Source organism: Hevea brasiliensis, chromosome 17, assembly GCF_030052815.1.
Source record: "Hevea brasiliensis isolate MT/VB/25A 57/8 chromosome 17, ASM3005281v1, whole genome shotgun sequence".
Taxonomy (NCBI): domain Eukaryota; kingdom Viridiplantae; phylum Streptophyta; class Magnoliopsida; order Malpighiales; family Euphorbiaceae; genus Hevea; species Hevea brasiliensis.
In genome coordinates, this window is record NC_079509.1 from 4,436,482 (window position 1) to 4,460,336 (window position 23,855).

General features: G+C 31.7%; 3 protein-coding genes across 5 annotated transcripts; 2 read left to right on the forward strand and 1 right to left on the reverse strand.

Moving 5' to 3' along the window:
- Positions 1–2,221: 2,221 nt before the first annotated feature.
- On the forward strand, positions 2,222–12,717 carry LOC110641003 (transmembrane ascorbate ferrireductase 1). The gene is made up of 4 exons (XM_021792593.2): positions 2,222–2,463; positions 11,563–11,611; positions 11,735–11,934; positions 12,284–12,717. The coding sequence occupies exons 1-4, from the start codon at positions 2,320–2,322 to the stop codon at positions 12,581–12,583; spliced, it is 693 nt and encodes a 230-aa protein (XP_021648285.2). The 5' UTR covers positions 2,222–2,319; the 3' UTR covers positions 12,584–12,717.
- A 4,755-nt stretch (positions 12,718–17,472) lies between these two features.
- LOC110641027 (remorin 1.4) lies at positions 17,473–20,629 on the forward strand. 3 transcript variants are annotated; one of them, XM_058139504.1, is made up of 5 exons: positions 17,473–17,887; positions 19,082–19,123; positions 19,233–19,320; positions 19,818–19,899; positions 20,257–20,629. In XM_058139504.1, the coding sequence occupies exons 1-5, from the start codon at positions 17,731–17,733 to the stop codon at positions 20,449–20,451; spliced, it is 564 nt and encodes a 187-aa protein (XP_057995487.1). In that variant the 5' UTR covers positions 17,473–17,730; the 3' UTR covers positions 20,452–20,629. The 3 variants fall into 3 exon arrangements, with proteins under 3 accessions (XP_057995487.1, XP_057995488.1, XP_057995485.1); XM_058139502.1 differs by having other exon boundaries at positions 17,476–17,887; positions 19,073–19,123; XM_058139505.1 differs by lacking the exon at positions 19,082–19,123.
- Positions 20,630–20,981: 352 nt separating this feature from the next.
- On the reverse strand, positions 20,982–23,656 carry LOC110641011 (transcription factor MYB17). The gene is made up of 4 exons (XM_021792604.2): positions 23,503–23,656; positions 22,912–23,063; positions 22,386–22,515; positions 20,982–22,075 (listed from the first exon to the last, which is right to left on the reverse strand). Exons 1-4 carry the CDS (start codon positions 23,535–23,537, stop codon positions 21,442–21,444), a joined length of 951 nt encoding a protein of 316 aa, XP_021648296.2. The 5' UTR covers positions 23,538–23,656; the 3' UTR covers positions 20,982–21,441.
- Between the last annotated feature and the right edge of the window lie 199 nt (positions 23,657–23,855).

The following is a 23,855-nucleotide window of genomic DNA, read 5'->3' on the forward strand; positions in this document are numbered from 1 at the left end:
GAATCGAATCATTTCAGTTCAATCGATTCAATTTTTTAATTTTATTAGTTTGGTTTGATTTAAAATTTAAACATATTCAGTTTTTTATTCGGTTCGATTTTTTATTGATTAAAACCGATTAAACCAAATAGTAAAATGACCCAAATAATTTTTCAGCCCAAGATGCATAACTCAGCCTAAAAAAATAAAAATTCTAATATTTTCAGTTTAATACAACGGAACAATGGAATCGAACCGAATCAATATTTTTTTGTTTAATTCGATTCGATTCTCTTTAAGTGATCGATTTAGTTCGATTTATATTTTTAAGTGATTCAATTTTTTAATTTTTAGTATTCGGTTCGGTTCAAAACTTAACCGACTGAATGCTCTCCTCCACTCCCAATCATAAATAGAGTAATTTCCTCACATTCTTATCTTTATTATTATTATTTTTTTCCACGTCTTCTCTTTCTCCTTTCATTTCTTTTCCCACCAACCCTTTCCCATGATATTTTTTTAATTTTTCTTTATTTTTTATTAATTTTCATTTCTATTTTTATTTATTTGTATCTTTCTTTGTAATAATTTATTTTTTTATTTATATTTTTATAAAATTGTTACACCTAATTAAAGATTTATTCTATTTCCATTTTATGGATTGTTTTGATATGTGATTTTGTTATCTAGATACAAGCATAATATGGGATACAAATATTTTCTTCTATGTCAAAATTTAAAGATTATCATAAAAAAAGTAATAAAAATATTATGGACTCAAATAATGACTATAGATCATAACTCACTAAAATGTACTTCTCACTGGTTAACCAAGTTAAATACTATATCAATATAATTGAGCTTTCAAATCAATATAATTATTTTTTTTTATAAATAGCCTACATTGAATTTTTTTTAATGCAAAAATAATATCACATAAGATTTATATTTCCAATTTGTGTTCTATAATCAATTAATTAAATATATTTTCCTCTAAAATAAAATAAATCTCCCATAGTTTATTAAGAATGCGAACTAACTACTTTATCACTTTTCTTCTTCTTTTTTTTTTTAGCAAAAAAAGCGCAAGCTTTTTAATCCCCCAATTCCTCGCCTCTTTCACTCTCATCTCATGATTTTCGAAGAACATCTTTCTCTCCTTGTTTCCGACCAAAATCTCTTTTTCGATATTGAGAAATAGTTGATTCCGCTCTCTCTAAGTTTATGTGACAAATAATTTATGAAAAAAATTGATTTATAAGCAGTTTAACGAGATATATAACTGTTTAAACTTTTTTAAATATATATAAATTTAAATTAACTTATAAATTTTAAATATGTATAAATTAGCTTTCATAAATTAATCAAGCATCCATTTATATTCTATTTAACACTAAGGTTTTGAAAAAAAAAAAAGCTTTTTAGAAATAATACTATTTAAAATATTATTGAAAAAAATAATTTTATTATTTTAAAATTTTTATAATTGTAACATATTAAATTTAATTTTAAATTAATTTTTAAATATCCTCTATGTAACATATTTTAAAAAATAATTAATGTGATGCCAAATAACAAATAGAGCCTTAGTTCTACCGCAAAACCAAGCTGGTATATCCCAGGATTAAGAAAGAGACCTCAAACCCATATAATGCAAGAGAATTTTGACCCAGCACAATCCACAGATCATTAAATACAAGCCGATAAAGCGGTTGACATAAACCTTTGTATAATCATTCTCATTTGATGTCACACGTAACCTCACCTCTCTCACTAGTATGCGCCACGCAATGGCTTCATTACGGTGTCGTTCTAGTTTTCGCTTTCCATAGCGCCAATCACCATGCATTTCATATCATTTAATCATAACAACTATTGAACTTTAATTTTCAAATGAATTAAAATTAATTACCTATTAATATTCTCAAATATGTTAACAAATACCCACCCGAAATTGAATCGGGCCGGATCTCCGGATTATATTAGGACTTCAATTTCGTGTCCCCATCGATTTTAAGAACCAATGCAAAAAAAGAAAAAAGTTATTTTAAGGGAAAAAAATGATAAAGGACAAGAAAAATCCCCCGAGGAACCAGTGGAGACACGAGTGACGTAGCTGAGCCTCACAGGCTCACACTTAAGTGGACCAAAATCACTTAACAGTCATATCCACGTGGCATCAATCCAAGCATGAAGCTGCTAGAAAGTAGAAACAACGCAGGTGAGGCCAACCAACCGATCAGGCAAACAGATAAAAGGCGTCTCTCTCTCTTTTCTTTTTCTCCCCTATGATCCTTTGGTTTCAAGCTGATTGAGAAGAAGAAACCAAGGTGAGCATATATGGCTTTCGAGTTTAAAGCACTACCATTCACGTTTGTTACGCACGCACTTGCGATCGCTGGTGCGGTTCTGGTATTGGTTTGGTGCATACACTTTAGAGGTGGCTTGGCCTGGGAAGCTTCCAACAAAAGTCTCATCTTCAATGTAAGTTTTTATTTGTTTTGCATTTTCAATTCTATTTTGTTTTTCTGGTTAATCGAACTGTTTCTATCCTTTTCTCTCGAATTGTGTGTTCTTTTTTTTTTTTTTAGGTCACCATTTATGTCAGAATCAAAGGTTTTTGTTTGATAGTGCTATATATTGTACGGTTTAACTTATAGTTGTCGTTTTTTTGTTTCAGTGATTTTCGATGAGACTCTATAGTTTTTTACGAGCTACCTAACAATTTAATTTGATACTTTGAAATTTGCTTTGAGCATTTGCTAATGAAAGGGAGAATCCTGGCTTTCCATTTGTTTTTACTCTTTCTAAGGCAGCAAATCCAGCAAAAATTCCAAAACCAGGATTTTCACCAAGCAGCAAACCCTCATTTACTCAAAAATCATCAGAACTTCCACTTTCATTCTCCCCCCTTGTACTTTTTTTTTGCTCTCTCTGTCATTGCTAGGGTTTTTAAATATGACAGAGTTCAGATGGTGACGAGTTTTGGTTGCCCTCTCAGTTCCTCACCGGCAACGATATTTTCATGAATAAGAAAGCCACAGTAACAATATTAACAATGGCCCTGAAATGCTAAAGATATGCCTGTCTCTGAAACTGAGCATGCCAAGCCTTTGTTCTCATTTGACTTTCTTTATGGGTTTGGATCCTTTGGGGTGTCTTCCGATCTCAATTTTCTGATAAGTCGGTGGTCGGTTCTACGGAAGAGAGAGGCGAGGAGGAATACATCACTGGCTTAACTTGCCAAATAGCTCGCTCTACTCTTGAAGACGATTTCGGGGGAAACGATATGACGTTTGGCAATCAACGCTATGTCGGGTTGGAACTTGGGAGTGGGTGCGAGTGTAGGCAAGCGTCATGTCGTGGCCATCCAAGTGGATTCTACAAGGTCTCCTAAATTCTTGGTCACGTGGGCTCTGCTTTATGTGGCTGCCGGTGAAGTAGCGAGGAGGAGAATGAACGAAGAAGGTTTCTGCTTTCTGAGTTGATAGATTTTTTTTTAATTTTTAAAATGATTAAAATTTTAGTTTTATATAAAAATAATATTTCATTATGAAAAATAAAAATATTATTTTAATTTTTATTAAAAATTGTGTTGATTTAAAGTTAAAATAACTAATTGGATCAAAAAAGTTTACTTTGAAACTACTTTGTCTAAAATTCAAGGGAAATTTTCTGCTTTTAGCTCTATTCCTTTTTTGAATATCAATGGATAAAATTTTATTTAAATATGGTTTATTGTACATTAAAAATTTTACTTATATATCTCATCATATATATATATATAATTTTTTAATCAATGAAATTTAGTAATTAACCGTAAACCTCGTAATTAAGGTGTTAAATGCAATTTTTGTTTTGTTTTGGCTGATTTTTGGGCCACGCGGCCACTAACCTTCAATTCAACTGATTGATGAAGACTCATAACTTCGGGTCTTGTATTGATTTTTGCCCCACGATACTAGTAGATATGCTTATCTATTTTGGATTTTTTTTTTTGGTGATAAATAGAAGATAGGACCTGATTTTATGTGATCGATATTCAAAGTTGTGTTCTTGTTAATGGCCTGTTGCATATAATTTTCATATGCGGTCCAGACTTTGCTACACCTAATTTGCTTTTTCTTTCATGGTTTAGATTTTTATTTGGTAATACAAATAAAATTCTTGGTTTGAATTTTTGGTATTTCTTTTTGATGTGAACCTTCAAGTAATTGATAACTTGAAAACTCATTCAAAAAATATGGAAAGCAAAAAATCAAAGAAAAATCATGATTGATGAATTTGATTTGATATCCAAGTTGTTCAATAGATTGTTCAAAAAAAAAGAAAATGGATTCTTGACCTAATTTAATAATAATAAGAAATGAATAGAATAAATGATTAATATTATTAAAATTAGCAAACAAACCAATTAAAATTTAATGGTTAATACAAGACACAACAAACAAAACAAAACACTTACTAAAGGAAACTAAAAAAAATCTTTCACAAATATTCATTATTCGCTCTATCATCATTCCTCTCTCATTCTTATTTGTATTTATAATAATTTAAAAACAAAATAAAACAAAAAAATGTTTTACTGCATGACATGAAAGATCGAAAAAAAACAAAAATTAAAAATAAAAAACCTAAAAAGAAAAAAAAAACAAAAAAAAAATAAATCAAAAAACAAAGAAAAAGAGAGTCAAAATATAATAGTTATAATATGACAAAAAATAAAAAGGCCGTGTGAGATGCGTACATGCATAGGTTGGCATGCATCAATCACCCGTTATTTATCTAACTAATCCCACACACATGACACAGGTCTTCTAAGCTTAATAATTTTATTTCATAATTTAGCAATTATTTGCTTAATGCTATTTTGTAAATTTTTGGGCGTGATTTAACCTGATTGATTGACATTCCTTAATGCCAAAAGGATTAATTTTTGATTCGAGGATTCTTGACAATTTCGCATCGATATCAAAAAAAAATCAAGGACACTCCTAGCATCAAGATCACTCAGGGCTATGTGTGATTTTATTATTTGGTATTTTTAAAATATTCATTAATTTTGGAATTTTGTAATATTTTTCACATCTTTTTTTTTTTTTTTCTTGTATTTCTTTTTGACAAGACTTTTTGCAATTCCCATCTTTTCACAGAATTTTTTTTTGTTACTTTCTTTTTTCTTTTCTTTTTTTTTTTTTTTTATTTTTCTTTTCTTTTTTTTTCTTTCTTTCTTTTTTTTTTTACTTTTTTTTTGGAGTATTTTTCTTTTTTTTTTTCTTCAAAAGATCCTTGCTTTTCTTTTTAAAAAAAGTAAAACAATTTCAAATGGTTGAAAGATACAATTTTCAACAATGAAATCAAGGAGAAGGAATGAAGGAATACATTGAATCTAAAATCAATTTCAATTCATTAATAGATTCATGCACATTTCTTCAAGCTTTATAAACTACAAACGGAATAAAGAGTAGTTAGTTCCTGTACTTACTTGTTTCAACAATTAGTTTGTGGCAACTTAGTGAAAAAAAATAACCACGGTGCCCTTTCAAATAAAAAAAACCCAAAAGTAAACTATTTTTAATCCCTAAAATCCTCTAAACAATAGTAACAAATGCAAAACCTACTAAACTCTTCCCTAATAAACCATTGCAACATAATAAAAATAAAACTATTTAAAATAACAAAAAATGTCATTTTTCAAAATGAACAACAAAATTGACAAATTGAAAATTTTAAAAAACAAAAACAACAAAAACAAAAATCCCAAAACAAATTAGAAATCCCAATAAAATCACAAACCTAAGGTATACACACTGTGGCAAAAGCACATAGTAGCAAAAGCACTGACAATAAACCAGCACACACAACTACACCTAACACAACACACTCTAACCAATAACACATACTCTTTCATAAAATTTTTTTCATTAAACATTTAAAAAATTCTTCAACACATCTAAAGTTTTAATCAACACCAAAATGAGAATAATACACACCAATGGATTCATTCAAGTACACAAGTAAATTTTCTCTAAACTCTTATTTTCTAAACAAATATCCATCAAAAAACAAAACAAAATCATTCATTCAAAACAAATATCATCTCTCTTTTTTCAATCATCATCATCATATAATATATAACTTTCTTTCATTCTAATGCTAAATCTTTCATCTATAATAGGTAAGGGTAAATATTATCATTTTAACCATTTTCTGAATATTTTTTGTGTTGAATTACATTAACGAAGATATCATTTATGGAAGGTCTCAAGGAACTCAACCATTTTGCATTTATTTGACTTGACTTATTTTGCCTCATGATATTTTGCATGACAAATTGTGGATGACAAATGTGAAATTTTGTAATGTTTTGTGCATGTTGCTTTGTTTCCAAGGCACGTACTAATGCATACAACTCCTTATTATCATATTAAAAGTATCTTGTACTTATCTCTAAAAGCTCACTAATTAATCTCTCATCATTATATAAACTCGGTCTATTATCCTCTAATTAAAATAATTAAAATACAATACAAGCAGAAAAAAATGTAATAGAAAAACATAACAAATACATTATTTTTAACACAGGAGCTACACATCTTCTTGTTTAAAAAAAAAAAAAATTTTTTTCATTTTTCACAAGATCATTCAACAATTCAACATTCTTTTTCTGAAATTTAAATTAAAAAAAATTTAAAATAAAAAAAAATAGAAACTCTATAGTCCATGGTGGAGATAATCCAACTATGCTAAACTTCTCATTGGATTATTTTTTCATCGAACTCATGATAAATCATAAACATTTCTGATAAATCCTAAATGAACATTTACAAAACAAAAAAACACATTTTCAAGTTTTTTTATAATTTTTTTTTCTTTTTTCTATATCATAATGACTTTTATAAAATTAATCATATCATATGTTCATTCAATCATCTTCAATAAACCAATATCAAAAATAAAATAAATAAAACACACATAAAATCAAATATCAATAATAAATAATTCAATTCACAAATCAAAAAGCATTATCAAAATTATTTACCCAAAATAGCCAGCTTACCAGGCATTTATATCTTCACATTCATCATTCACTTTCATTTATTCATCAATTTCTTTTTTCAATTTCAATTTTCCAGCTATAACAATCACAAACAAAACAAACAACACACAACACATTCATCATCCAATCATCATATATCATTAGGATTTTATTGATTTTTTGCTTGATTATTCACACCATTGCACATGCGCCATGTGCCATCTTTCTTTTGTACCAAAAGGAAAAAGCAAAAGTAAAGTTCTCTCGTCTGCAAGCTCCTCTAACCTCACTCTTAACTCTCTCACTAGCAATTTCAATTCTTTTCTTTTTTTTTTTCTGGTGGGTGGTTTGGAGAATAATTGCAGAATAAAAAAAAAAAAATTGCTTCAATCCTCAATCTGGTGCTCAATCAAGTCTGGCTAGTAGTAGTGTCCATCTCTCCTCCACATTCTGCGAATCATACAACAGGCAAACTAACAAAACAACAATACTGCAAATATCATAAGGTCAATAAACACAAAAATAAACATTAATAACATGGTTTACTTAACATTCAACATGGCATTCTTCATTCTCTACACTACTTCTTTTCCTTTTTTTTCTTCTTTCTCTCCCCTCTTTCTTCTTTTCTCCTTTTTTTTTTTTTTTTCACTCTCTTTTTTTTTTTTTCTTTTTTTTCTCTTTCTTTTCACACCTTGTCTTGCTCACTCACTCTTTTTTCATTTCAATTTCTTTTTTTCCTTTCTTTTCTTTTCTTCTCTCTTTTCTTTTTTTTGATTTTTTTTTCTCACCCATTGCTTGCTTAAAAGCTGTTGGTTCTCATAATAAACTTTTGGTGTCATAGGTGCCAATATCAAAAGAGTATTTTTTTTTATACCATCATGGATCACCTCTATCAAATTGCCATGGTTGCCGCCAAGTAATAAATGGCCCACTTGCATGCATTGGAACCACGTCAACTTATCTTCTTGATACTTTCCAATTAAGAAAGAAAGAAAATTTTTTGTTACTTTCACCCTCACCCGCATTCATTCAACAATCCGCAAATTTTTAGGTCTAGGTGTTTGAAAGTCCTCAACACCCTAATCTCCGCAAATAAGTTACTAGCAACATTAGCAACTTCCCCCCCATCATGATGACACTACAAGCTTGTCTTGGATACTCTCATAATAGAGCACTTCCTTCAAGACATATTCCACCTCTCATCCTCCTCCCTCCAAGATGTGGGGAATCTCACACAATCCTCTCATCCTTCTATCTCACCATTTTCTCTGACCATGACTCTTGTTAGTTAGGCATTGAGAAGCAATGTGTCCACCGCCCAAACACATATTTAACAACATTTATTTCCCTATCCTCCTTCTTCCATGACTTCCAAAGATGAAGAAGTACTTACATTCCTCCAAATTTTTTTAAACCTTGAGTCAATCTTTGTAACCTCGATGTAGCTCTCTATAATAATGACTAGGAACAATTTTTCATCTCACCCGGGTTGCAATTGATTGCTCATAATTTCTCCTTCTACTAATCAACACTTGATCCCATACCAAAGCATAATCAAAGCATAATTCTGAAATTAACTCTTTTTTTTTCTTTTTTCTGAATATGTGATGACAATCACACACACTCTACCTCCCCTTTCCCCATTCAAGATACACATATCATTTTTTTTTTTGGAAAGAAAGACGGATGCTCATTTTAATACTTTTGATATTGTCATCTACCCTATTCAAAACACACACTCCCTCACGTACGTGTTTTTACACTGGAGACACTCCACTCGTGTTTAACACTCAAAGGCTTTCCCTCTTATGAACTCACCACCTGTGCCTTTTTACCCTCTTGGCTATGTCCACAAGTTCTCAAAGAATCAGACCACAAAAAATTTAACACACAATAAAATTCTTGAACGTGACGGCAACATATCCAAGTTTGCCCCACCAACTTATCAATTTTACAATGATTCACACAATACACATCACCAAAAGCATGCAATTATTGAAATGCAAAACTAAAATGCGACTAATTGTCGCCTAAATTTTTAATTTTTTTTTTTTCTTTTTTTAATTTTTTTTAGCTTTAAAATTAAATTTAATCATTTGCAAAATTTTTGTTCCCAACCAAATTTGTTAAAAATTTTGAAAATTAATTTAATTTGAGAAAACAAAAATGCAAAAAAAAAACAAAGAATTTTCAAGAATTTCTCGCTGATTTGCTATGTGAACTTAATTTGATGTCTAAAATTTTGAAATTTTTAAAAAAGACAAAATTTTTTAATTTTTAAATAAAATTTAATTTGGGGAAAAAATGGGGTATAAACAAAAACGTAAATTTTCAGAATTTTGGTACATTTGCTATGTGAACTTATTTTGATCGATTCTCACAAGAAAATTTTGTTCCCTACACAAATGGTTGAATTTGATTTATGAATTTGTTCAAGTGGGGTATATAAACACTTTTAATTTTTTTTTTTTTTTTTATCTATATTTGCTATATGATTTGATGATGATGAATAAAAAATTTGAAAAGAGAAAACAATATCAAAACACCCCCAAAAAAAAACCCAAATGTCTTAAACACAACAAAAATATTTGATACGACTTTTAGAGCCAAATTGGTAAGTCGAACTCAATGTATAGAATAAATGGGCTTGGCTTGATTAACCCAAAACCCTAAGACAAAAACAAACAGTCAAACTAAAACCTCAAGAGCCAAACAAAGAAATATAATAAGAAGCAAAAAGAAAATCTACCTTTTTTTTTGGTCTTTGCTGCTGCTCACAAAATCGATGTGAACCTTCATAATTGATAACTTGAAAACCCACATTCATCAAGATGTATGATTTGATTCTTTTGAACCAAAGACAATGATTTGTGTGTAATTCAAAAAAAAATCGTAAAATGGATTCTTGACATCTCAAAAAGTTAATGGGGCTTAAAAAAAAAAAAAAAAAAAATAATACTAAAACTAAAGGAGCATAAAATTTAATTAATGTTTTTAATGTCCTCTCTTCCTCTCTCTCATTACATCTGTATTCTTAGCCTCTTGGCTTCAAAAAGAAAAAACAAAATAATTAACTTCTTTAAGTAGTAATAAATCAAAAAAATTAAAAAAAAAACAAAAAATTAGAATAATAAAAAAAAAAATAAAAAAGAAAAAAACAACTAAGAAGTAAGTAATAAAAAAAAAAAAGAAAATTATATATACAAGAAGGAATATTCCTTGAAAAAAGGTGTGCCAGATACTATGTTGGATTTGGATGATTTGGTGCATGCATGTCGTTATTTATGTAAAACCTAACGCCTACATGACACCCGATCACTTCTAAGCTTAATTTTTTCTCTTTCCATTTCCAATTTAATCCTTGATATGATTATGATTTAAATTAAAAATAAAAAGTGATGATCTCTCTAGCTCTTGTAATTGGACCTTGGATGAAATCCTTTGGCGTGGATGTACCTTGATTCTCATCACTTTTACTCATCATGTAACATGTTCATTAAAATTCATAGCTCTCTTCTTCAAAACCAAGGAAGTTGGTTACACTTACAGTAATGAAAAGGTATTCTTAAAAGAATGAAAAGGAAATTGTTTTTAAGGTAAATTATCGTGCTTTTGAAAACAATTTTTAGTTTTTTTCTTGATATAAAAAATAGAAGTGTGACTTCGAACTTACATATTTTAGAGTCTGTCTTTCAAATTATATATATATATATATATGTTTTAATTTTATCTTTTGTTAATACTTGAAGGGTTTTTTATTCTAATGCTGCTAAATTATTTACTTGAATAAAATAAGATTTTTAATATAATAAATATCAAATATAAATAAAAATATCATGCATTTTAGGATCATCTGTGGATCCATGGCGTCTGAATAAATGGATTAATGAAACACTTAATCTGATTTCTTCTTTGTCTCGGGTGAGATTCATACACACACTTAGAGAGGCTAACAATTTTGCTGATAAATTGGCAAAAGCTGTTAGCGGGCGAGAGACTGATTTAGTGGCCTTTAATTTCTTTAGCACCATTATTTTGTGTTTATGGTGTTTTGCTATATACTTTCTCAATAGCTGTCCCTTTTACATTTGCTTATGCTTTGGCTGGGTTGTGTCGGTGGGGTTTCTTCAACAGCAGAATGCAGTTAGTTTAATAGGCGGGTGTATGGGCTTGGATAGGATGATACTGGGATCTACTTTTGCTGGTTTCCCCACCTTCCTTTTTATTCACTAATTAATAATAATCTTTCCTGCTGCTTATAAAAAAAGTGATAGAATAAACTATTCTTTAAAGGTTAATGAATATAATCTTAGGGTGTTTTTATAAAATTTAAAACATAAATCTTAAAATGTCAAATTGTGAAATCATGAAATCTATTTTTATATTTTTTCCAAATAAAAATTCCACTTCTTCCTATTAGTTGTTAGTTTTGATAAATACATAAAAATCATACTAATTTGGCAACTGTAAACAAAATTTCTTTTTTATTTTTTTATTGACACTATGAATCTGACATTTGACATTTCCTCTTCCCAAAACAGATTCATCCCGTTTTGATGCTAATTGGCTTGATCATCATAGGAGGCGAAGGTAATTGAACAATTTTTAAAGATGCATGGTAACTACTAGCTAGCTCTATATACGCGCTAATATTTAGTACTAATTAACATTTTTCTATTACATTTTTTCCTCATAAATAAAAAAAAAATACAGCCATTATAAGTTATAAATCACTTCCTTTGAAGAAACAAGAGAAGAAACTCATACATCTGGTTCTCCATGCCGTTGCACTAATTCTGGGTATAATTGGCATCTACACGGCTTTTAAATTTCATAATGAGAGCGGCATTGCTAACCTTTACAGCCTGCATTCATGGCTTGGGATCGCGATCATTGTCCTCTATGGCATTCAGGTAATCACCAACTCACTTTATATAGTTTCTTGCTCAATCAGGAATTGTAAGCGAGCTAAATGATGGATTATATTGGCACGTTTCTGGCCACCAAGTCGCATGGCCATTAAATACTTGTTAATATAATAGTTATCATAGCAGTAACGTACCTTATCAATTGGTACATTTGGAGGCAGCAGAGTTAGGGGAGGCGCCCTCCAATGCTCGCAACTTTCTAGGCCTACCGTTGCCCCCCACATCCTATTATAGGAGGAGATTTTGGCTCCACCAATGATTCTAGAATAAGGTTCTATTAATACCTTTTTCGGAGTGAATTTTTTTATGGAACTTGATCTAAATTACTTTGCAGTGGATATACGGATTTCTTGTATTTTTCTTCCCTGGAGGTTCAACTGCAGTTATGAGCGAGTCCCTGCCTTGGCATGTGTTATTAGGGGCGTTCGCGTATATTTTGGCAGTTGCAAATGCTGCAATTGGGTTATTAGAGAAGCTCACATTCCTTGAGAACTCGGGACTTGCCAGATACAGCCCTGAGGCCTTGCTCATCAACTTCACTGCTGTGGTTGCAATATTATACGCGGCTTTTGTTATATTGACCGTTATTGGTCAGGGACCTCCGGTGAAGGATAGTACGGCCGTACAGGAGTAGGATGATAGAATTTCTGGTGGCTCCATTTCAGTTGAAGTCATAGGACGTCTATTGTTTGTATTTGATGGTCTTGTATATATGTGTGTAAGAGTGGCAATTTAATTATCAATAATATTCTGGCCTTTTTTTTTTTTTTTCTTGAGGAATAATATTATAGCTTTTCAGTGCTGCTCGTGGCCAAATTTTAACATGGCTGGTACAGTTTGATACCGAGTGAAAGCTGCTGCAGCAGAAATGGTCTGAATTAACTAGCTTATTATGACTAATAACATCCACCCAATCCTTGCACTATAGTTCAATTGAAGAAGGGTATTTAGATGAAGTTGCCAAATAATTCTAGCCAGAGTTTGCGAATGCACACTTCCCTAATTCTAAAATGAAATGGTCTGCTTATCTCATCTTTACTATGCAGGCTTGCACAAGTATCTGTCGGTATGCTACATGAATTTTCTTTGTCATAAACAGATGGACTAAGTTGGAGAGCCAAAAAGGTCGAGATACATTCTTCTCCAAGGATATTAGCATATTGACATGGAAGAATGGGCGGAATGCCCTTTTTTCTGTATTTTGCTCTAAATGCTAAGAAATTGCCATTAAAAAAGCCCAAAAGGCAATTATATATCGAAATCTGGCCCATAGCCCCAATGCAAGATTTCACCCACCCCAACCAACCAGGCTAAGGACCAAGTCCCACCCACAAACCACAGTTAAGAGCACACCGCCGTCAAAGAAAAGGAGCTACGTGCCGCCAATCATTGTTGCCGCTCCGTCTGCAATCCCGAGAGCCAAACCTAGCCTCCTTGGGCAGCCGAACCAACCTCAGAAGCAGAAAATCAAAGAGCATCTACCGACAAGCCAAGCAAGGCTAAAAAAAAAGTAAAAATCAGACGCTCCAAACCAAGCAAAAGCCCAAAATCTCAAATATTGGAGGTAAGGATCTATCCCTGGAGAGGCTGCGAAGGAGGGCAGTAGGATTTGTATAAAGCAGTTTCATAGTAGTAAATTAATTACCTTGCAAATAGAAATAGTTGAACCAGAACTTAAAAACTTATAGCCAAAAGCTTTTAGATGGATAATGAAAGAAAAATAAAATAATTTATTTGGTTTTTTTCAATTACGAAAAAATGTTCCAAAGTTAGACAGGTAATTAATTTTGTGACCAAATCTGTAACCATCAAATGTTCCATCCACTTAATGAAGGGCCTTATCAACCCCTGCCAACTTGTTCCTCAGGACCCACCTGTTAATCAACCACACCATTCCAGAAGCTTTCTTTTTTCCTTATAAAAAAAATTAATTTTAATAGTTTTTATAATAAATTAATATTTTATTTTTTAATTTTACTGCTTTAAACGTAAGATTTTAAATATTAATTAAAGTAATTTATATATGTGTGTGAAAAAAAAAAAAAAAAACTAGGTAATTGATAACCACCGCATTGTTTTAGCTGAAAATGAGAAAAATAAAAAAATTGCGTTGCTTTGGTGGTCAAGAACAGACACGTGCACACAGGCTTTGCTTCGCAAAAGCATATCGTGGCGACAAGTGAAGCACCCTGCTGGCCGCGTTTTAACGACGAGTCGTCTATCGCTACTGCATTATCAGAGCCCACAACGTGGCATTGTTGGTTTGTTGTTTAACATTCTTCCAACAACTTGAGCGTCCTTGTCGGCCAAGTCATGTGATTGAGGCATAGATTAATTAGATTGCAACTTTGCAAGTGAGAGTTTTATTAATCACACAAAAATGTAGGGCTAAAAATTAATTGCATAAATTGATGAGGCTTGATAGTGATGAAAATAATGGTCATCCTGCCATGTTTTTGTGGCTATGGGGTTGGATGGGCTGCCTGCTAACACTGCCAAAATTTTCAACTCATATTAGATGGTCTGCTAGTGATGGATGCCTGACGGCTTCTGCAGGTGGGGGTCTCCAAATTATGATTATAAGGAATATGAGATAGAACAAAGCTAACTACAAATTTCATAGCCATGAAAATAAGAGGACTCGGCAGTCCAGTCGAGCATCTATTTGGGAAGTAAAGGCTGTAAGAATTAATTATAACTGTTGGTCCCACATTGCTTTTAGAATATGAGCTCTTGGCACCAACTGTGTGACATGTATTTTAGCTATTAATCTATTCAAGTGCTTAATTAATGTGGTTGAGACTTCGCTTTCTTCCTAATATTTTTTTAATTATTTATATTTGAGATTTATATTCTCAAATCAATTTAGTATGTTTAAAATAAATAATTTTAAAATATTATACAATAAAATTAAATTTTAATTAATAAAAAAAAAGTGGAGATGTAATTGTTATTAATTAAATTTATTATATTTCTCTTATTTAAAATATAAAATCTTATAAAAATTCAATTTAATTATTTATTTTTTTAATTTTTATATTTGAAATAAAAAAATTAATTCTTTTTAATTAAAAAAAATTATTTTAAAATAAATAAAAATTAAATATAATTTTATGAAAATTTAATAAAATTATTTTTTTATAAATAATTTATTTCAAACAAACTAGTGGATTTTCTTTCTAGAATGATAATTACTTTACCAGTAAGGTCTACATACCTTAAAAGCAACTGGTTAAATTTGGAAAGGCCGATTAGAATTACAGCACTATTCTATTAACCTTGAATGAAATAACTTTATTTTAGAAAATAAAAATAAAATTTTTATTAAATGGAGCCAATACAAATATAAAATATTCCGTACCAATGGAATCTTATCATTTATATATAATGAATTGGTATGGTATATCCATATCATAACATATGAATAATAAAAATTAGTATTTTTATTGAGACTATAACCTATAGAAAAGAAAATAAATTTATTAATGCAATCAAATATGCAGTATTTATCAATAAAAGTATTCAGTTATTGATGAAAAATCAATATACTTTTAATATCAAATTATAATCAACTAAAATAGAAATAAAATATTGTATAGAATTTTTTACAAGTTGGATTTAAAAACCATTAAATTTTAATATTTTTCATGAAGAGAATTTATATTTTTTTATTATTCTTCCCCTATTTACAATATAAAACTTTATAAAAATTTAATCTAATTTATTGTTTTTTTAAAATAATTTTTATATTTGAAATAAAGAATGTAATTCTTTTTAATCTAAAAAATTTTATTTTAAAATAAAGAAAAATTAAATATAATTTTATGAAAAATTAATTAAATTATTTTTTTTATAAATGATATATTTCACACAAACTATTGGATTTCTTTCTAGAATGATAATTACTTTACCCACTAACGTCTACACGCCTTAAAAGCAACTGGTTAAATTTAGAAAGGCCGAGTAGACTTAGAGCACTATTCTATTAACCCAGAATGAAATAACTTTATTTTAGAAAATAAAAAAAAATTATTAAATGGAGCCAATATAAATATAAAGTATTAGCTCTGTATCAATGAAATTTCATCATCTATATATAATGAATTGGTGTGATATATTCATATCATAACATATGAATAGTAAAAATTAATATTTTTATTAAGATTAAAATTCATAGAGAATAAAATAAATTTATCGATAGAATCAAATATGTAATATTTACATGTAAAAATATTTAATTATAAGTAAAAAATTAATATTTTTTTAATATCGAATCAAAATTAACTAAGACAAAAATAAAATATTGTGTAATTTGTATAAGTTCAATATAAAATCATTAAATTTTAATATTTTTATAAAGATAATCTATATTTTTTTATTATCATACCTCTAATTAAATAATAAAATAAAATATCTATTAAATATATAATAAAAAAAATTCTTTGTAAGGGAGGAATTATCAAATTCTCATGAGAAGAGACAACAAATTATCTAAAGACAAATTCATATTTATCAGTAATAATAGAATGAGAACAAAACATATTTATTCTAAAAATAATATAAATTTAAATATTATTAAAAAAATAAATAAATAAATGAAAAAAAAAAACAAAGGCTGAAAATACTCAACAGACTGGAATTATCAAATAAAAAAATAAGAAAGAGCGATATGGATTGATTCTTAGCCCGAAAAGGATATCCTGCTCGGGTAGCGCACCAAATTCCTCATAAGCTCTCAGTCTCCATGGGCCGCGCACGGCCAAGGCCCAAGCCCACCACGACTCCACTTGCGCAGACTCTGGGTTCGCCAGGCCCACTCTTAGCGCAGAGCTGTTTTTTACGCAGGGGCGAGACTCGAACCCGAGACCCCCGGAACGTTACGAGGCTCTGATACCACTTAGCCCGAAAAGGAGAGATACGTATGCTCTACACTTGCCTCGTTAAGAGGATCCTGTGTATCAGAAATATCTTTGTTTTGACATTAAGGTGCGACGGTCCCGTTATCACATGTATAATGAACAAAAGCGCAGAAAGCGATATGGATTGAGGGAAGACGATAGCGTGAGTTCATTATATGTGTGGTAATGGCTCCGTCCCCAACACGAAATGCTAAGAATCTGCAAATGATGTGACCGAATCTTTTCGAGTGAAAGCAGTTAAGCGACGCCGTTTATTTAAAATGAATCCGTGGAGGAAATCGGAATCTGCTCTAACGATGGATGTTGTTACTATACAAACCAGGTACCCTTGAAAAAGTAGACTTATTCCCCATCTGTTGTAATTACAAAATACTCCCTGAAGAAACAAATTATACAACTCACTTAGGATTTAATTTAAAATTAGCCAACGCTGTTATGCTTTATTAATTATAGTAATTTATTTTATATTTGATTTTCAGGAAAACGATTCTATCTTTTTTGTATTATTTATATTAATTTCAATTTAATTAATGAAATTTTGATTTTTTTTTTTTAAGAAAATATAGAGCATATAGGTGGTGCCAACGCCAACGCCAACGCCAACGCACAGTACACAGATATCAAGCACCTACCAATTCAGTCCAGCTCATACTTTCGAGATACAGTTACCCACTTTCAACTATAATATCTCAACCAACACAACAGCTCCTCCCTCCGTTTCCGTATTTTCTTCTTTCCTCTTACTGTCCTTCTTCTTCTTCTTCTTCTTCTTCTTCTTCTTCTTCTTCGTTTTCAATATTTAGCAATTTCTATTTCCATCTTTTCCTACTTTCTACCTTCAGTTTCCATATTTGGAACCAATATGGCCGAGGAGGAGCCTAAGAAGGTGGAATCGGAAACCCCCTCGGAGCCTCCACTGCCTCCTGTAGCTCCTGCTCCGGCACCTGAAGCTGTTGAACCTCCTAAGGACGTGGCTGAGGAGAAATCTGTAATTCCTCCGCCTCTGGAAGAGAAGGGAGGTGAGTCCGAAGCGCTTGTTGTTGCGGTTGAAAGTAAAATATTCTCTGTGTTATCTGTTACTTGCTTTCTTGTTCGGCTTTTGCTTTAACTTTAACGTCTGTTTGGCTGATGAGGACTTTTTGAAGCGATAAATTAAAAGAGTTGCCCTTTGAATTAGCTTTTATCTCTCTCTCTCTAAAATTCATAATAATTTATTTAGAAAGAATAAAAGAAGAACGATTTTTTTTTTCTCGAAATTACGTATGAATTCTTTAATTGTTCTTTTTGAGTTGGTTTGGTGCTATTTTCTTTTCAAAATTTGTAAGGATCCGTTTGTTTCAACTTAATAAACCATAATTAGATGAATCTCTTTGGAATCTTTGAAAGACAGAGGAAAAAAAACTCATTTACTCCTCTCTCTCTCTCGCTCTCTCTCTCTCTCTCTCTGTATATATGGATAAATAAACTTAGCTCCAGGGAAAAAAAAAAAGGATGAATTTAAATAACTAAACATTTTTTTTGTCCAGTTTTAATATATCGTCAAGCAACAAACTTCAATTTAGATATCTCAAATTTCTGAGTCAAATTTACTTATTATTATCTTCTAAAACCTGGGGTTGCCTGTAGAAGATTGCATAGTCATTTTCACATTCTCAATTTTAAGTCCCAGATTTGTATTATAAAATAAGTTTTTGGCTCAGCAGACTCAATTCCTTTTCCATCTTCCTGACGATGCAAAACATGTTTTGAATTTGAATGTGTTTTGGTCGTTGCACGCAATTGCATAGCATAGCAAATAGGAAATTGAGGACAGAGTAAGGCACTCAACAGTGACATACAAGCCACTTTGCTTTTTTTTCCTGCCAAATCGATTGATTCTATGAGGCTGTCATAGCTTAAGCTATAAGCATTAGTAAATTTAACTTCTAAATTAATTTACTTGACTTGCCTGTCTCCAGCTTCAATATTAGTTTTCATTTCAATTTGTGGCACATTACTGGCCATGTTATTTCTTTGAGACGGAGATATAAAATACTGTGATTTGGTTGATTGTATCTATTTTTTCGCTAGTTTTCTAATCCGCAATTAGTTCAAAAATGCACAAGGGATTTACTGGTTTTTGCAAAAAATGTTTTTGGGATCCAAATAAAGCAAAAACAGAGCTTCCTTATTTCCTTGATGTTTGATTTTGCTGCTTATGGCAGAGGCTCCAGAATCTGCTGAGGCTAAAAGTACTAAGGGTTCTGTCAATCGAGGTAGTGCTAGGCTTAACTGGTTAACATTCGTTCAATTCTCCCTTTTTCTCTCCCTTTCTAAATGTCTGTTATAGTTTACTAACAGTTAAATAACTTGTGTATTTTATAGATGCTGTTCTTGCAAGGGTTGAAACAGAGAAGAGGATTTCACTCATTAAAGCATGGGAAGAGAGTGAAAAGAGCAAAGCAGAGAATAAGTAATGGTTTCTCTAGTATTTGCTATTCTTTCTAGCAATTTTCATGATTCTAGATAGTCAAATTTTTACCAAGAAAATTTAAATTTCTGTCCATCACTTAACTGTGGCCAATGAATGGTTTATATATATATATATATATATATATATATATATATATATCTTCAGAAAGCATAAATGGCATGAGCCCACTATACAACTTGTCTTTTGTTCTTAGTTATCTGTTCCAGTACATAAATCTTATGTTGATGATGGCTTTATAAGGATCATTAGCATAATGAAATAACTTGTCAAATGTGCCATAATAAAAAATTCAGAGCTCCTATTAAGTTATATTCTTAAAGGCAGTGCTCTCTTCTATAACGTGCCTCTTCTTTGTTGAAATGAAAACAATGATATTCATTTGCTCTATAATCATGGTCTGCTGTTCTTAATGCTTGCTTCTTGTTTTCGATGATGATTGTCATTTCTTGACTGAGCTTGTTAAATTTATTGAGCAGAGCTCACAAAAAACTATCAGCCGTCGTGTCATGGGAGAACAGTAAGAAAGCATCTGTGGAGGCTCAGTTGAAGCAAATTGAGGTAAAAAGTTGAACCTTATATTTCAGTGAGCAATTTTTAGAACCTTCTCATTCTCAAAGAATTCCCCTCGATTGCTCAGCTATTGAATGCTTTTACAAATGAAGTAACCAATCCCAATTTGCACGTCAACCAAACTGTTCCATGGTTTGACTTCTCGGCTGTTTCTTTGTCTGTTCTTTTCATTCAACTAAGCAGTCAACAAGTTGGAAGTCACCAACTTTCAAAATCTGATTCCTACTGAATGAATGCGATAGCCAGATTTGTACAGGAGTTGCTATTAATCTTCAGTACAGAAAAGGCTGTTAAACTTGAGTTGAACTTGACATTGGTTTTGAAATCATACTTCCATACGAGCAGGAAAAATTGGAAAAGAAGAGGGCTCAATATGTGGAGAAAATGAAAAACAAAATAGCACTAATTCACAAGACAGCAGAAGAACAAAGGGCGATGATTGAAGCTAAACGTGGGGAAGATCTTCTGAAAGCAGAGGAGACAGCTGCAAAGTATCGTGCTACTGGAACTGCTCCAAAGAAGCTTCTTGGATGTTTTTAGACATGAATACTCAGGTTTAAATGAACATTGCATTATTTGTGTATTTAATTGTGAGTTATTTGTTAATTGAGTTGTGTTTGTTCATAGGGGAAGTTGGCCAATTATTGCGTGTTCATGTTGATGTATTGTGTATATATACCATGTGAATTGGAAGCTTGACTTATTGAATTTGTAAAAAGTGAGTATGAATCATCAACGAAAACTTTAAAACGATAAAAATTACGGCATGTAACCATTTGAATTGAAACCCGAAGAAACAAAAACAAGATGTGTGTGGTTCCGCAGGATACCTCAGTTTTTACATGATTAATGAGTCCCTCAATTCTCCTTTTTCTCATATCTTAATGGACACATTTTTTTTTACTGTAAATGAGATTCGGGTTTTTATTCTATGATTCTGACCAAGGGCCCTGTTACCAAGGGCCCTGTTATTCTTGCTTTAACATCTCAGGGACAGGGTTTTGGAAGATTGTTGCTGTTGGAGATTTGGTACTGTCACACTAAACTTATATGCTGCTGGGATCTGAAAGTAGTCTAATTGACAAAATACTAAATTTTAGAAGTCAGAAGTTCAAATTCACTTTCTGAAAGGAAAACCAGAAACCAAACTATAGAAAAATCCTTGAGAACCACTGGATATCAGTTGTGCTGTAAAATCATGCACAAAAAACATCCCTGACAACTTTGGATGAACTGAGACATAAAAAAAAATAAAAATAAAATAAAAAAAAGCTCATCTTTTATCATACGTTCGACTCCTACTGGACTCCCACTTGATTTCAGAGAAGAAAGCTTGTAATCAAGTAACTGCCTCATCCTTCTTAGCTTCTCGGAAATCAACCATAGCACTGAAACAAGAAAAAAAACTAGCTGCACTGTACGTTAGATGTCAAAGGGCGGCCAAAAATCACCATCTGCTTCAATATTGCCCTTTCCCTTCTAACAGTACACACAACAAGAAGCAGAAAGTTTGAGGAAAAACAGTCTCAATCACACTTGAGATTGAGGTAGCTGGTAAAATTTTTCGGTGTGTCCTTCCAAGAATTCCATATCATTACCACCTGGAATATCCAACAGCAGCTTCAATGCTGTATCTGAATAATCAGTAAATTCATTAAAGCTAATGGAATCCGAACCAGTTATGATATCTGCATTTGGTTTGCAGTTATCTTCTTGTTCATGAGTCTCCTGTTCAATGGACATCATTTGAAACTCATTGTCATTGTCAACTGAACTAAACCCAAATTTTGTCCATGAAGATGCCTGCAAGATAGGACTTTCACATGCTCCCCCATCTTTTCCATTGATATTACGAAATGGTTCCCCAACTTCAGAGTTCCATATCCGGGGAAAGTAATTATTTTCCATCTTAACCGATGATGATGGGTTAAGCAACAATGATTCCATTGACAGACGAGCCTCAGCCTCAACCCTAGCGCTCTCCCAATGTACCATGTGCTGGGTTGATGGAGACTCCCATTTTATATTGATGGGACCCCAAGAGGAGCTAAAAATCTGCAACTTTTGATCCAAGGAAGAAAGACGCTTCTTCAGATGTGTATTCCAAAAGTTCTTAATCTCATTGTCAGTTCTTCCAGGTAATTGTGATGCTATGGATGCCCACCTGAGATATTTGAGTTTTAAAGATTGACTAAAAATGAAATTCAAGAATGAACGAAGGTTGCATGGCTTCACATGATCATCTGATACTTTAAAAACAATGCCAAGCAATTGTTATAAGGTCAAGTTACCTTAAAAGAATTTTTCTGTGCGGGCAATATAAACCAGGAAACAATATCTATAGACAGGAAAGTTTCTTTAGCCCAAGAACATAAACATGAAGGACAAAATCCTCTTAAAAATCCATTTACAATACTTTGCAAAATTTCAGTTTAAGCATTATGCATAAGAAAAATGAAGAGCTAGTGGATTACTTGTTACCAAGCATGCCATGAAGTTGAATAATCGTAGCTTCTTCTTCAGGTGTAAAGGGACCTCGTTTAATGTCAGGGCGAAGATAGTTTGTCCATCGAAGCCGACAGCTCTTTCCGCATCGAAGGAGACCTGATCACAAATAATTAATCCCATTAGAATTCATCAAAACTCCCAGGAATTCAAATCAGATGAAACCATAAAATTCCTGCCAGCAAAGAGGACTGGAATCTGTATCAGTTGCAGGGTTGAGCTTATTAAGGTTCAATAATCAACCTATTGCAGCTGTGATAGTTTGATCTCCTATGAGATTATTGACACATTTTTATTCCTCGGATTTGGTTGCTCTCACTTTTAAAGAATTCTAAGATACAAATTACACAATAACCGAAATTGTGCAGAGATTTTTCCCCCTTTTAAAGATTATAGTGGTGAAACAAATTTCAAATAATTCATGAATCATGATTCGGCTCATGCGAGTAACATATGCATATACAGAAAGAAAAAATGGAAGAAAATAAAAGAGACCTGCATTCTTTGGGAGGGAACGCCAACTACCATGACCATGTTTTTGGATGTACTGAACCAAGATTCTGTCTTCTTCAGGGCTCCAAGCCCCTTTCTTCACTCCATCATTATCGCAACAATAAGTTCTTCCCATCTTCTTCTTTTCACCTCCTCTGCCCTTCCACGCACAGTCATCAAAGACAATTAAAAACAAAAAACTAGAGAGAACAACCCAGCTCTAAGTTATGAGATATTGATAAGTCTAAGCATTTAACGAGACAATAGATAGCCCAGAAAGAATCGATTAATGGGGTTTATCATCTGGAAATCTGATAATGAGCTTAATGCTATAGATGTTATGTGCATTATTTATTTCATTTATTTGCACTAAACTAATAGACCCCCAAAAGGACTGCCAAGCATTGCCTGGTTTCATAAAAGGAGTTGATACAAAAAGATGTTACCATCAGAACCCAATTCTGGAGAAGAGGAGATAAATAAAAGAGGAACCAAGCTGAAGTCTTGGAGAACCATTTTGCATAAGAGAGGAGGTGGTAATAATAGGTGGAGAGATTGAGGGGATTGCAGAAATAGGAAATGGGCATGGCTTACCTTTGCGAATTGATGTTCTTCTCAATAGATGTCATCAATTCTTCTCGCAAAACAAACTCTAAAATTGGTGTTCTTCTCAATGGAGTTACAAACGCAAGATGAACTAGCAGTAGTGGCGGAGTTATAACTCTGCACGAAAATCCTGTAGCGTCTCCATTCCTTTTGTTGACACGAGTAACGTGGAGAACACATTTTTTTTCTTTTCCTTCAAACACCTCGAGCTTATTAATTAACTCATTATTATAACCCTTGGCAACGTTAATGAACAGTGAAAACTAAACTGAAGTTTGAAGAGGCCCACACGAGCAATCGAACGTCATCGAGGATGTTGGTATCACTTGGGTCTCACAAGT